The sequence below is a fragment of the Priapulus caudatus genome, unplaced genomic scaffold (assembly GCF_000485595.1).
Source record: "Priapulus caudatus unplaced genomic scaffold, Priapulus_caudatus-5.0.1 Scaffold64, whole genome shotgun sequence".
Taxonomy (NCBI): Eukaryota; Metazoa; Priapulida; class Priapulimorpha; order Priapulimorphida; family Priapulidae; genus Priapulus; species Priapulus caudatus.
In genome coordinates, this window is record NW_014577125.1 from 468,747 (window position 1) to 484,471 (window position 15,725).

The 15,725-nt window shown below is 43.4% G+C and overlaps 1 protein-coding gene and 1 long non-coding RNA gene across 5 annotated transcripts in view; one reads left to right on the forward strand and one right to left on the reverse strand.

Moving 5' to 3' along the window:
- Positions 1-198, forward strand: part of LOC106821224 — a 13,353-nt gene extending 13,155 nt beyond the window's left edge. The window contains exon 4 of the long non-coding RNA XR_001395707.1: positions 7-198. This is a non-coding gene — a long non-coding RNA (uncharacterized LOC106821224). The remainder of the gene's footprint in view (positions 1-6) is intronic.
- A 4,374-nt stretch (positions 199-4,572) lies between these two features.
- LOC106821234 (poly(A) RNA polymerase GLD2-like) lies at positions 4,573-13,225 on the reverse strand. Of its 4 annotated transcripts, none has more exons than XM_014825948.1 (13): positions 13,103-13,225; positions 12,551-12,621; positions 11,182-11,702; positions 10,607-10,787; positions 10,074-10,188; positions 9,789-9,880; positions 9,200-9,263; positions 8,836-8,979; positions 8,370-8,498; positions 7,882-7,982; positions 7,485-7,618; positions 6,936-7,054; positions 4,573-6,574 (listed from the first exon to the last, which is right to left on the reverse strand). In XM_014825948.1, the coding sequence occupies exons 3-13, from the start codon at positions 11,628-11,630 to the stop codon at positions 6,438-6,440; spliced, it is 1,665 nt and encodes a 554-aa protein (XP_014681434.1). In that variant the 5' UTR covers positions 11,631-11,702; positions 12,551-12,621; positions 13,103-13,225; the 3' UTR covers positions 4,573-6,437. The 4 variants fall into 4 exon arrangements, with proteins under 4 accessions (XP_014681434.1, XP_014681433.1, XP_014681432.1 ...); XM_014825947.1 differs by lacking the exon at positions 13,103-13,225 and adding an exon at positions 12,748-12,777; XM_014825946.1 differs by lacking the exon at positions 13,103-13,225 and adding an exon at positions 12,748-12,765 and having other exon boundaries at positions 12,551-12,628.
- Between the last annotated feature and the right edge of the window lie 2,500 nt (positions 13,226-15,725).

Here is a 15,725-nt window from a genome sequence, read left to right on the forward strand (position 1 = left end):
GAATAGATAATTAAGCCAGTTTTGCATTGTTGCTCGGCATAACCCCACTTTATTAGTCAGTTCACAGGTTTCAGTCATAGCTTTAGTGTTTATAAAACATATAATTTCACAAAATTGAAGCTCAAACTGCATGGCTGCTTGATGGTCAATAACTTTATTATATTTTGCGTAGTACAGTAGGGCCAAGCAGCGTAGTAACCATACGTCAGATAAAGCAGCTCTGTACCTTAGGTAGTGACGCCACCAGCCTCGGCATGCGGGCAACCGCCCCTCACATTAAGCATTCAATATTAGGCTAGCACCCATCGTTGTCAAAGCATCCACGGCGCGTGGCTTCAATGAAGGTCACATCGGCAGAGCCGCGCGCCTTCCTCCCTTTAAGAATCAAGTTCACAGAGCGGTGGGTCAGGAGCGGTTTACGTTCGGCGTTGTGCCAGGGGTGGTGAGACAGAACACTTGCTGGTCAGAGCATGGGGAAATCACCTCCGCCGCCCAAAGAGCGTGGGAGTTAGGGTGGGGTTCGCGGCTCGCAGTTTTAAGTCGTGCCCTGCACAATCGCATCATATAATTTCACAAAATTGAGAGCAATATATTAATCGCATTTAGCAATTGTCACCTAGAGACATTTCTTTTCTTAAAAGTAGCGCAAATTACATCCTATACTCACTGTCATTATATTTTTTGCTTCAGTAGCCAAAACTTACCCAAATGCACTGCCAACTTTCTAAATGCAAAACTGGCGTTATGAGTGTTGGTAACTATATGTATCTATGATAAGCGAAATCACATTGACTAATAATTTACTACTTCATTTTACTGCATTCGTGGTAAATGTAACAATGGCAACTTGCTGAAAAACTTCGCTACTATGTGGCAAGTTAGAGAAGTTTGATTGCAGCCCACCACTGACACCTAGAGCTTTTGGAAGTGCCTGGATCCTTACTCATGAATGTGTATTTTCTGATTGACATTGTAAAATGTTCGTAAATGTTTGTAAATTTAAGTGAAGATTAAATTGTAGGACATCAGCTTTTCCAGGTGAGCAATCCGAGAGTGTTGATCGCGAGCAAAATCGTGTGAGCAGTAAAAGAGGGTAGCGAAGGGGGGGGTCAGCGGGGAGGGCGGTACATTGGGCACAGGGGAGGGGGGAAAGGAGCGGGTAGGGGGAGGGGGAAGGCAGGGTCCAAGATGGGGCGCGGGGACGGGGAAGAGGGGGGAGTTTAGCGTTAGAGCTTGCATTGGGGCAGCATAGGTTAGGTTAGTGCTCTAGAACTACTAGCCCATAGCCCTCGCGCAGCAGGCGTTAGAGCGAGGGCTACTAGTTCTGAGCCTAAGTTACGTGAGCGAAGAGTGCAGACACGAGGGAGAGAAAGCGCGCGGTGAAAGCCGACACGAGCGAGGCGAGATTAACAGCGCGTTCGTGTGCGTGGAAGCGTCGGGTACGAGTCGGGGGAGCACGCGCCGGAGAGGAGGAGAGAGAGAGGAGCGGCGAGATAGGTTAGAATAGAGAGCATTAGTCGTCGTATTTTTTTAAATAAAGACTTCTATAGACGCGGTATGTCAATAAGACCGTTTGTACTTTTTCATATTAAATCTTTTTATTTTAACAGTTCGTACAATGGATATACCAATAAAATGTTAATATCTAAACTACTTACCTATGACTGACTACTACCTATTCTAGCCTATCTTCGTTACTACTTCATCGTCATGAGATTCTGCAATGGGAATAAGACAAAAATACAGTTATACTAGTACAAAAATCCCTTGAAATCGGACACTTAAAAAACGTCACAATGCCCAGCATCCAAGACGCTAACGATTTCTCCAGCCTACTAGACTACAATCATACTTCGCTTTAGTCTAGTACTGGAAGAACCATTAGCGTACTTTGGATGCGCAGTTGTGAGCCCTTTTAAAAACTACAAGTAAACTGCCGCCAAGTGACTTGTAGAACTGGACAACGCTGACTTACGGGAATGACATATAAAATAGTCTAAGAATTCCTATGAATGATATCTTACTTAAGTGATATTATAGCACTGTACATAAGATACCAAACTCACGGTAACCTAGTATGTAAATCTGCCATATTAGTCTATAGCAACGATATTTTAAATGATGGAGAGAGAGAGAGAGAGAGAGGGGGGGGAGGAGAGAACGAGAGAGAACGGCGAGAGACAGGAAAAAAGAAAGTCAGCGACAGATATATGGAAAGAAAGAGAGAGGGAGAAAGAGTGAGTGAGAGAGTGAATGAAAGCATAAGACGACGGAGAGAGAGAGAGAAAGAACGAAAGAAAAAAAGAAAGAAAGAAACGGGGAAGTGACCGGGTTAATAAATTCAATTTTTTAATTTCATGTGGACATGCACATTACCTCTACCTCTCCTTCTCCCTCTCCCGCTCCCTCAGACTCTCTTCCTCCTCCTACACCATCTCCCCATCTACCTCCTTCTTTATTTATTTCTTCCTTTTTCTCTTTTCCCATTCCCTCTTATTCCCCTTTCGTCATTCTCTCTCCTTTCCACCTCTTTTTGGTTCTCCCTCTTCATAGTTTCCTTATTTCGACAAAAAATCTCCCCCATGCCCAAAATGTGAATTTACGCCTATATAACACATATATAATACATTTCAGAAGAATTTACGGAGATTTTAACAGATTTTTATAGATGACATCGATCTATAGGTAATCACTATACTACGTACACGTTCTCGTAGAAGACCGTCCGTCGTTTTTACGTACATTGATACATACATAGTACCAAGAGTAGATAATAACACATATGTGTTATTATCTACTCTTGATAGTACCATAGTACATTACGGACGCGACAATCCCTCTCCCTATCTTTTTCTCCCTCTCCCTCTCGCCTTCTCTTATCTTATTCTTGACATTGTTTGTCTCTCACAAATGCGCAAAACGGTTTACTATACCCGATACAATTAACGCGCTGTCTTCACTATTAACTGCAATAAAACCAATGAACCAACTCAGATACAGCATTGTATACAACGACGAGAAGAGAGATGCAGATCGTAAAATGAGACAAGAATGAACAGCTAGTTTCTATCCACCGTCTTTCGACTACACGTACAAACACGCACATGACGAAAGAAAGCTCGCTTAATCGCTTAATCAAGATACCCTTAGTTACATAGTATGCACAACAATGAATACCTATGGTATCATGTAATTTCTATACATATAATTCTTAGCTTTATGAATGTGGGTACATATGTGAGTTCATGAATTTCGAACACATTGTCTTGTTGATAAAATAATAGAGGGCTTAGAAGGCGTTTAGAATGCATTAGAAGTAACATTGGTCTCGTTGTGCATTGGTCTCGGTGACATTCGGATTCCATCAAGTGGTGTAGCCATGGTGACCTGTTGCCATTTTTGTGTTTGAAACGGAATCCGCATCATTTACCTCCAAAAGTTTCGAGCGGAGTATAGAGCTTGAATCTGTGGTTATTTACCATGAATAAAGTCTATGTTGTGTAAGCGACGAAACTAGTGCTACCATCACGTCGTTCATGACAGAAGAAGAGACAACTAATGGCCAGGTCTATGTCCAATTCCAGTCCAGTCATCCTCGCTAACTGTCTTGTCTCTTGCATGGTCCCCTTCAGGACCTTCTCTCCTCATCTTCAGGAGTATTCCCTATTATCTACTCCTGATATCTATGTATGTATCTATCTCCATCTCTTTCTCTCGCTCTCTTGCTCTCCTGCGTTCTCTCTCCCCCTCTCTCCTTCTCTCTCTCGCTCTCGTTCTCTCGTGATCTCTCTCTCTCTACCTCTCTCCTCATGCCTATTTATCTCCACTTTCTCTCGCTCTCTCGTGATCTCTGTCTCTCTCTCTCTTCATGTCTATCTATCTCCTCTGTGTCTCGTTCGCGCGTTCGCTTTCACTTTCCCCCTCTCTGTCGCCCTCTCTCTCTCTCGTCCTCCCCATCACTCTCTCCCACCCCTCTCTCTCGTCCTCCCCGTCACTCTCTCCCACCCTTTCCCCATATCTCTCTCGCTCTCTGTCTATCTGTCTGTTCCTCTGCATGTCTCTCTCTCTCTCTCTCTCTCTCTCTCTCTCTCTCTCTCTCTCTCTCTCTCTCTCTCTGACACTCGCTGGCCCTCGCGTGCGCGCTCTCTCTCTCTCTCTGCATGTCGATCTATTTCTTTGAACCCTCTCTCTCTCGCTCCGACACTCCTGGTGCCCATCGCTACGCGGCCGCTAAGCGCTCTCTCTCTCTCTCTCTCTCTGTCTGTCGGTCTCTCGCTCTCTCTCTCTCTGCGTGTCTATCTATCTCTCCCTTTCTCTCGTTCGCTCTCTCTCTCTCTCTCTCTCGTCCTCCCCTCACTCTCTTCTCCCACCCTCTCTGTCTCCCTATCTCTCTCTCTCGCTCGCTCTCTATCTATCAGTCTGTCACTCTGTCTCTCCCTCTGCGTGTCTCTCTCTCAGCATGTCTATCTATCTCCCTGACTAGCAGAGTACAGAGCGTGAATCTGTGGTTATTTACCATGAATAAAGTGTATGTTGTGTAAGAGTATTTAATATTTTATATAAGAGTATAAATGAGTATTTACAATATAATGTTTATTTCACATAAAATCACCTCCCACATTCAAAAAATAAAAAAAATGTACAATGCGGTTTGCAAGCAGGATATTATGATATTGTTTACCACTATTAGTTAGCAATAACTACAACACGTCGCTTCTAATCTACTCGTATTATCTCTATATATATATTTGAGCTAACTACATAACATCATCGGAGGATAAACTGCAAAAATTTAGAAGAAAACTTAGAAAATCTCAAAGAAGGAACTTATTGCACTATTAGGATAAACCCTAATTGTAGCGTAGTGACAAATCAAGTGTGTGTGTAAGATGCTTACCAGAGCTAGAAACACAATAATGGATTACAATTACAAACAATCTAGCCATAAACCCAACATAGACCTTTTCTATGCACAGATGACAACATAATTATGGTTTTCAGTTAGTCACCTAGAGACCAGCACCCATAGTAATCAAGAAAAACAGGAACCATGAACTAAAGTTCTTTTTATGATTAATTTGAATGGCCCAGCATGCCTACCTACAAACACTTCTACCCCCAAGCATGCTCATTGGATGCAGCAGCAGTGACTGCAGGTATAAGCAGTGTCAAGGCCTCCTTTGACTATAAAAATCTGACTGTGCCTGAAATTCCAAAAGGCTTTAGAGAAATTCGTAACTACATTGTAAATTTCTGCCTACACTTGTCGATATTAACTCAATGTTGACAGTTACTGGTATGATGTTCTCCCTCGTGAAAGCTTCCTCCTCATATTGCGCTACAAACTGCACCGCCTTCATGAAGAAGGAGTTCACGGAATGGTCTGGCGCAAACTGTAATTCGCTGAGAGCACGACTGGCAGTAATGTGCGTGTCCTGCATAAGCCGCAACTGCTTTTGAATCCCTGTACGTTCCTGTAGCGAGCGCACATCATGTCAGCTTGGCAAGAGGGAATGTGCCACGTTCCTTCCTTGCCTATGCACCTACATGATGGCCTGAGACGCCCATTAGATGGCAACTGAGGTCAGAGCCTATGAGAGCCACCTACGAGACGCCTATGAGATGGCAACTGGGGCAGAGCCACCTGCAACTGCAGTAACCAACTAAGTATCACAAGAAGATTATCCCTCCCCCACACCCCTGTGAGAGCAACGGGCAGAGGCAACGCGCTAAATACTTCTGGTAAACAGTAGAGAAAAAAAACCCTGCCAACGAGAAACCAACCATTTTTAATCACGTTTGCCAGCACGCAAAGGAAAGCAAGGCATCCTCCGCCCACAGCTTCGATGCGACCCAAACATTCGCCCGTTGCCGTAGTAACTATCGAAGCTTCAATCATAGGGTGTTATATATATATAAATGCAATAACAAGACGACCTGATTGGCCGTATATAAACTGAGGTACGTGTAGAACAAAATGTGCGACCGACACCAGCAGGCATTGCCATCTCCCGTCAACTGTTGCAAGTCGCAGAATCATACAAAAACGAGCTTTCTGTCATCGGGCAAGCACAAGAATCAGTCACTAGCTAGCACCGGCTAGCCTTAGCCTTCACGTCCTAATGCAGGCATCCCAGAGTCGTGCACCTGCCCAATACGTATCCAGAGGGCAGCCTACTCACATACAACGTAGATGCAGAAAAACGCGCAAACATGTAGAAAAACTCCCAAAATATCAACCGGCTGATAAACTCTTGGAGAATCACATACGGGCGACTCACAACCCGCTTTCCTTTCCTTCTGTTATCTGCTTCACGTACTGCACTTAAGACGTCAGGTAAACTAGCCAACCAGTCATGTTGTTGTTTCCATCTCTGTTTGCTCGCGTCTCTTCCGTGCGATGTGACGGATGATACTGAAAGCCCCTGTCACCAGTGTCAGTCCAGCTTTGTGATACTCCCGAGTTCCTTGGCTGAGTTTAGCCTTCGCCAAGAATTCTGGAAGACGCCTTTGATGCGCTGAAACACGTACTCATCGTAGACCGACCTGGCAGCATTGGAGTAATCGAATGGCTCTGCAAGAAAAATGACATACCGATAGCAAAATTAAATGAGCATCAACATTGCTGCAAGTTGGGTATTTTCGCCGATATTTTTGACGAAGCACACAAACAGAGGCGGGCCATACATAATGAAACCATACACATACACGTTACACCAGTGGCTTGCACTTGTAATGTTGCGAAACCACAATCATAGTTCCATATTTCGACATAGAGATGCAGATTGCTAGGGAAATACGAGCGGCAACATAGAAATAAACAAGGACATTATGCGTTTAATAACAATGCTACACACCTCCCTACACACTCACCGTTCGCTTGATCTACCCCCACCCCCATGTGCTTACACTGATACAGTTCACAAGTAACACACCTTCAATGCAGAGACACTTCCACTGCGACGAGGGATTCGGTTTGATCGATCTTCGTTTAACGACCGTACTCCGTGGCACCTTCGCTCCAAGCCTCACTGACACTGCATCCTTGCTGAAGCTGCAAAGACAACCGCCAACACTCAGGTGTCATGCCACCAGGCAAACCACGTCTGCCACCAGGCAAGCTGCGTCCACCACCAGTCTGCCACCAGGCAAGCCGCATCTTCCACCAGCCAAGCCGCGTCTTCCACCAGCCAAGCCGCGTCTGCCACCAGCCAAGCCGCGTCTGCCACCAGTATGCCACCAGGCAAGCCGCGTCTGCCACCAGCCAAGCCACGTCTGCCACCAGTATGCCACCAGGCAAGCTGCGTCCGCCACAAGGCAAGCCGCGTCTGCCACCAGCCAAGCCGCGTCTGCCACCAGGCAAGCCGCGTCTGTCGCTCCTATTTTTGACAAGCATCAAGACCAGTGACCAAGACCAGCGTAACGAGCGCAGCTGTAAACAGCACCTGTTCCTTGCACCAGAAGCGAGCTACTTCATTACTTACTTGAACTTGTTGCTGTAGTATTCCAGGAAGCCAGCAAACAATGCTCCGACGGACTCCCGGTTTTTGGAATGCCATTGCGGAGCATCTTCGTTCAGGACTAGACTGCGTACGTCACTGTCTGGACTAAATTTGCTCTGAAAATGCCATCAGCAGCATAGCTCAAATTTAGATCATTCGTTTCGTAACGACCTGTTTAGTTTATTTAATGACTATTTCAATAGAAATTACATCTATGCCAAAAAGCAAGCGGTCTTCAAATTTTATAGACAATGCTGTCTTAAGTGTTTTACAATGGTCATGTCCAATTACATTTTTCCCTATCAATTCCCTAAACTTCGAAAAATCTCATTTTCATTTCGTAAAGCACCAGTAGACAAGATGCATCATGGATGCCTACCATCCTGAACAACTTTTGCAGAGGAAAACTTAACAACTCGTGAAATGCACTCACAGGGTAGAGTTTCTGTAAGCAGGGTAGTACAGGAGGTACACATCCATCTAAAATACACAGCAATTAAAGATCAACACAGAATTAGAATCTGACTTAACAAAAATAATTCCTAGCAGGCATTCCAAGCAATGCCAGACGTGATACTAATGATAATTAAAATACTACAACTTTTCATAACATACAAATTTTTACGCCAGAAATAATATACATAAACCATCAGAGATGCAATGAATGAGCTCATTGATATATTAGACTGAACTGCTCATCCAATAGCAAATAATTAATTATCATAATCGATTAAATTTAAATGTAACGTTTTCACATTTTTATTAAATCGGTATAAATATATATAAACAGTTTAATCACATTATATTGTGCGCGGAGCAGCGAGTGGATATTGTATTCTCTTTCTTGCGGGTACAACATGCACTCACACTGCAGGTAGTGAATGATCATCAGCACGAGTGCATAGCTGGCGATGGTCTTCTGGCTAGCATCATTAATGTCATGACCCTTGGCCCACTGCTTCACCACCAGCACGAGAGGACACACCCTCCAGTCCACTGTTCATCAACACGCAAGACCATCACAATCACATCACAAGCCTCAACATTTTCTGAGCGGTGGGCGGTCGTATCGCAAATGCAACCACTATCGAAAAATCTCGCGGTGAATGAAAAGGGTTTCTTTTGACATTATTATGTACTGTCTAAATATCAGGGGAATGTCACTTTAATCATTTCATCATCTCAATCAATAAAAAAATGATTGTCCTAAGCAGCACTAGTTCTTTTGACACAACACTATCTAGAAACAGGTAAAGTTAGTAAAATACTAGAGGTCTGAGTTGTATCAGCCTATTCACGGTTAAGATGGCGGGCTCGATGTGCGGCCACTTACTTTTTGAATACGTGTTCAGCAGATGAGTGTTTCTAATTCCAACAGAGTTGTTGACATTTAGATCCACCTCTGTGCCACTCACTCTATCGACGAACTTCAGGATCGGCACTTTAGCTCGGATGAGAGTTGGCTGCCTAACAAACTCTAAACGAGCATAAAAACACAGGTCTCAGATCGCGTAACTGGAAACGATATCTTGCTCGCACGTTTACTAAACGAGATGAAGTTGATACTGAAAAGCATGCATTTATGAGAGCATGACGATCATGTACAACGAGTAACACATCATTATTGCTCATATATTTCAATACTAAGTGCTGCAGTGTGCCACTTATAATACAAGCTATTAAGTACCACAACTTACGGCATTTAGTGATCGCGCTGAAAAGTCTTGTTAGTATACTCGTCGCTTCGTATCGCTGGTCAATCTACGAGTCACAGAGAGAATAGGCACACTTAGAACAGAGCTATGGTACATACTCATGCAAGTTGATCTGAGATAATACAAGTACTATTCCGATGGGGGGAGAATTACATCACGTGAAAGGTCATAGATTCACGGGATTGTATACGAATATGATTTGTCTGTCTGGTCCTGGTTTACAGGATGCGAAATTAACGCGAGTCCGGAGTCAAATACTCCCCGATTTGACACATGCAGGAGTCCGTGTGACTCCCTGAAAATTCTACTAGTTCGTTTCAGAGCACGGCCTCGCGGAGTTACCGTATTTTTTCAGCAAATGTCCAAAGAAAACTTGGCAGACGTGCATCGCATGAATCCTCAAAATTAGCACGTGCGTTATTGTTGTTAAATACTTTAGTTTTGAACTTCAGACTGCGGACTCCCTCTTTTTGCTGCGGACTCCCTCTTTTTGAGGGTAGGCAGGTAGGGAGTCCGCTGGACCCTTGTTCAAAAGTTAATTTCTACCCATGGGTTTATCAAAAAGAGTTACCTCATCATGTGACAGCATTAGACACATGTCCATATCACTGGTCTCTGAACTAAAGCCACTCATGGATGACCCAACAATGTACAAACCACTAACTGAAATCACAGATAATAACATCACACAGTGAACCAGATATCAATGTAACAATAAAATTAACCTATAGATTTAGCCACCCTTGCCTTTGCCCTCACTGCACCAAGCAGTAGCTTCTAGCACCCAAGTAATCTTATTCAAATTATTTCTAAAACAAGTTGGTATCACAACAAAATGCACACAAATAGAACTTACAAGGATATATTTCCTTTAGCACCTCATAAATTGCATCTCGCAATTTCATCTTGCTTTGGTATGTTTTGTCAGATTGCTTGTGAGCTGCATAGAAATCCCAAATACCCTGAGAGACCTTAAACAAGCAAATTATAACATTAGATGAAGGTGACCAGCCAGCACTAATACAGTCCCCCACAATAAAATTATTAAAATAACATTTTCATGTTCTTGAACTAAACTCATAGGACTGCAGTAGAAATTGTCATTACATTTACATCAATCTAATCATCTCTAGTGAAAAAGCATCAACACCGAAAAATTCGCATCGGTGTCTTACAGTTCCTTAATCGCTCAAGCATGTTAATGACAAATGATTCTACTGAAAACTTCAAATAACTATGACTTGCAATAAGGTAAACCTTTCTTGCATGTAGGAACGTATTTTCCAGCTCACACAAACCGCAAAGATGTAGCTGTAGCATTTTAGTGAGGGGGACGATAATTAAGAACAGGCCAATCTACGCCAGCGTGATAATTAAGAGCAGCAGTACCGATCCCCACTCCGAATTGTCGGCAACGCGGACAGGTGCTGCCACCTTGCGGAGAATCCTCTCTGATGAGCTTGACCGTTTCGCCGCCTCCTCAACAGTGACGTCCGATTCACTGACATGCCGCTTGCTACCACTACGCTCTCTGCCCTCGGGACTAAAGGAGCCAACATCTAGCTGACGCCTGGGGGCATTAATACATTTCTTTAGCATTTTCAAAGTTAGAGTGGAGCGAGAGATTAAGATCATTCATGAGCGAATTAATTAAACAGTTAATTACTACTCTGAGAAAACAATTCAGATGCTCATAGTTTCGATATATGAAGTTATAATCGAGCATGCATATTACACAAAAAGTACAAGAAGACACATTTTTCCACCAATGCAATGTGAGTATATGGATTATAATCAGAAGGCTTAACCACAATTTAGACATGATTATTAGAATTTATCATATATAAATTAATACGCATAAATTACATCACACATCTAACAGACCTTTCGTTTTCTGTGACTGACCTACTGAACAAACATATATAAAGATTATAATCGATCATGTATCTAACGGCTGTACATACTTGACACCCTTGGACGAATTTTTCATGGACGGTGTCGCTCCTGGCGTATACTGCTGCAAGTTCTCGCGCGTCATGTTTGGCGTTACCGCACCGGAACTTGACGGCAAAGAGCCGGCTGAATTCTGCGTGTTGAATTGTGCGTCGATATCCGACCGCGAGTAACTGGTGCTGCGCGAGTAGTTTGCATGTGGCGTCATCGGCTGTGCCGGCTGGATGAGTTGAGCGGCATTTTTGAGTGCCTGCTCAAGCTTAAGGTAGTCAACATTTTGCGGCAAGCAGAACCCAGCAGGCAAGCCGGACAGTCTCTTGTCGATATTTGCCGGCTGCAACAGACGACTGTCCGTGCAACCGGTGAAATATGCTGGCTGGTTGCCATTCGTAAGCAACGGTGGTACAATCCAGGGCTGAATGAAGTGTGGTGCTGTGTAGAGGTTGTTGAACTTGTTCATTACTCTACTAGTAACCACTTTCCACTGGAGGCGGACTCGGGTTAAACCCAAGAGTATCGCTATTGGATCCACCTTGAGTATATCAGAGACCAAATGTAATGTTACATGTCACGTCTAAAAGAGGCATATATTCTGATCTTATTACAATTAGAAAGCTGGTGGTAAATTTATTCTAATCCATAAATCGTATATTGGCAAGTAAGTTTCCAGTTCAGTTTTTAATCAGAAACAAACTGTGGTAATAATTGAGCCTCCAAGGGCCTGTGATACCACAGGCACTTGAAGCATATCAACTGTAAACATACGGCGCCGCCATTGCGCGTACACTAACACATATATATTAAGTGTTATATACTTAATATATATACTACTTATATAATACTTAATATATATGTGTTAGTGTACGCGCAATGGCGGCGCCGTATGTTTACAGTTGATATGCTTCAAGTGCCTGTGTGTGATACGAGTAGATAATCTACAAACTACAAATCATATCCTGCTATATTATACTATATCCTATACTATTAAATCTAATTACGTAATGGCTAATGCTAATAAAATACTCCCGTAACGTACTAGTACTACTACGTAATAAAGGCGCAAATCCACTTTAGGCACCTTAGGTATCACGAAGTGATGCACAGATTTTATACACACTTTCCGTATATCAAGGAATGATGCAAAAACCCTAACCCTAACCCTAAGTCATAAAGTATAACCTTAGGTATCAGGAAGTGTGTTAGGGTTAGGGTTAGGCCTAGGGTTAGGGTTTTTGCATCATTCCTTGATATACGGAGTCTGTGCATCAGTTGATGATACACAGAAATATGTGCATCACTTCGTGATAAGGTGCCTAAAGTGGATTTGCACCCGTAATAAAATGCTAATAAATACGACTCCGACTACGACGAGATACGTACTGTGGTATGTACTCCAATTTTTTAAGACTGCATGTCGTCAGGTTTGATTCCCTCTTATGTTTGAGTATAAGCTGAAATCTATCAAATAATTAATTACCACAATTAAATGCCACGAAGTATAACCATGCACAAATACTACATCGTATAAAAAGCATCACATGTATTAAATAACTGAAATATAAACCAAGTATACGTACGACTTCCCAGCCCATTCAACAACAATTGAGCATGATCCGTTAGAGGGCGCCAAAAACTCGAAAAGCAAAATGAGAGCAGAGCCATATATAGATATCATATAACATATTATCAGGAGTAAGATAATATAGATCTATATTATCTTACTCCTGATATTATGTTATCTCAATATCTGAGATCTAGTGCCGCGTTCCACTGCCAAAAATTTCGAAAAATGCCTTTTATAGAGACCAAATAGTCAATCATTGAATCAATAACAATCAGAACTTTTCTGCCTCCAACGTTTCAACCTTTCCCATTAGACATTTTTTCAAGCTATATTTAAAACTGTTATAGATATATAACATTTGTCCTAACATGTTGTAGTAGAAAGTTCCAATCTTCAATTGCAGTATAAATAAAAGTTTTTCCCCACTGCTTCCAATCCTTGATTTGAATATTGACATCTCATCCCGGATCTCATCCTTCCTCGCTCCTTGAAACTGTGAACTTCAGATGTTAACACTAAATTAATTGCATACACACTAATGAGACACCGGCTATGCGCGCACCTGCCGCTAGCGGCGCTGATCGTCAACTCGGTTACTCAGCAACCCGCAAATATTCACAGAGAGATGTTCGCTAAGACATGTGTCTATGGGTATCTAGAATTTTAGAAATGTAACTCAAATTCTTTGCGAGATATTAGAGTTAGTACACTATCTTACGGGCCATAGCCGCGCGTATATATTAGCCTATGAGCTAATAGGTAACTGGGCGCACAATCCGCGTACTATTTCGTATCACTATTTTATTTAATTTTTCATGAAATAACGGTCAGATTTTTAATATCTTTGCAACTTTTATTAGTACAAATCTTATTACATAGGATACGAGTAACGTGGCTGCTGTAAAACTTGTAGTAAAAAAGCGTTACAAATTGTAACGGTACAGTAGATTAGAAAAAAATCGTTCAAAATGTGAAAAAAGTATGAAAATTGGTACACTTGCATACTTTTGTATGCTCTTTCATTTAAGACAGGGACACACGCGATCCAATTACAACTTCGGCCGCCATCTTGAATTCAAAAATGGCCGCCGTCATTTCTTAAAAAATAGCTATATCTCGTTAATAATCTTCGTACAGACTGAAAATTGACTGACAGACGTAATTTGGGTTACTATTTCATACAACAACGTGATGCATGTGATCCAAGGGCGTTTTCGGCCATTATCTTGGATTCAAAATGGCCGCCATAAAAATTACAAACTTAGCAATATTTCCGTTCACGGAAGATATAGGCCCCTAGAGACGTGAAATTGCAGTACTGGCGCAGGTTAATACCCAGCCGGCCAAGTCGACAGCGTGCCGTATCCAACACGCGTTGGAAACGATGGCAAAACACGCATTTCAACGTGCCGCTTCTTCAAGTAAACGCGACGTGTACACAATCAGTTCAAAACTCACGCGCGCGAGCACGCACGCACGCACATAACAGATAGCTATACGCCCGCGAGAACGCACGCACGCACATAACAGATATTTATATACGCGCACGAGCACGCACGTGTAGCAGCGTATTTGAAGCATAATTAAATTGGTTTAGATCTGCGCATCTCCCCCCCCCGCGCTCCTCGCTCGGACACTCAGGAGGTGTGGTCGGGAGAGGAGTGCGCGTTCATTACGCGATTGCTACAGGATCGATGCTGGCACTTAGGTGCTAGCATCGACGTCCTGGCAGCGTTTCAAGTGTAGCGGTGCGTGATTGAATTGGTTTAGGCCCGCGTATCTGTATCTCCCGTAATCTCCCGTAATCTCCCGCGCTCCTCGCTTAGAGGCTCGATAGAGCTCTAAGTGGGGGGCGTGTCTGTGGCCAAGAAGGCAGAAGCACTCGAGAGATGAGTCCTCTCTCTCTCTCGAGGAAGCGGGAGTGCGCGGGTCAAAGTGATTGAGTTTAAAGCCGAAATTGAGCTGGCTAATCCGCGGCACTTCACAGCTCGATTGGTTATCACTTCTCGCGCGGCACTTCAGAGTGGCTCTCCCTTTGATGTGATATTGCGGGATTATAGGATTATAGATGACGCACGCGTGACGCACGCGTGACGCACACGCGACTCATGTAGGTTACGCGGTCGTGGCTGGCGTATATAAGCCGAGAGCCGGGGAGAGTCGAGGAACTTCGGCTTCACCCAGGCACCGGCAGGCACGACCGCGACAACAGTTCTAATTTGTACCCAAACCACAGTAAACGGCTAAATCATGGTAACAACTGGCTTTCTCTTATTCTTGGCTCTGACTTAACGTAGTAACATAGTAACTCTATTCGAGCACCGTGAATACGGCGCTACATTGGTACCGAGAGGTCACATCTCGGTCACACAAAGCACCTGGGGCATAGGTTTTACCCTCAACTTCACATCAATTCAGACTTACCTGGACTCGTTGCACAAAGATGTGCGCAGGATGTATAAATCACAACCAGCGGCAGCCCCATACTCCCCATCCCCCTCCCCTGACGATGAATACTTCGCAGCCTTAAACCGTGACATCAGATCCCTCGTGCAGGCCCATATGGCATGGTTTCGCCAACGCTTGCAAACACTTAATCTCCGTTTAAGGGACCTGCACTCGTTGCATAAATCAAGAGAGAAACGCGCTATAATTGGTGGCCTTGGTAAACTTGCAAAATTTTTATTCGGTACGGCTACCGATGACGACATTGAGCAACTGCAATGGCAGTTATCTGCATTAGGTACGACACAGGAACGAATTTTGACTGTAATTGACGAATCCCTCACCGTCATAAATTATACCCGCATTGAGACAGAAATGAATACGGAGGTGTTGTCCCATGTAATTTCTCATGCCCGGGATTTAACCACAAGTGTGCGCACACTCATGTTTAAAGTAACGGCCTTCCAGGCCTCTGTGGCGCGGGAGTTCATTGCGATCACACACCTCCAGTTATCCCTCTCAAGCTTGACAGTAGCATTCGATAAT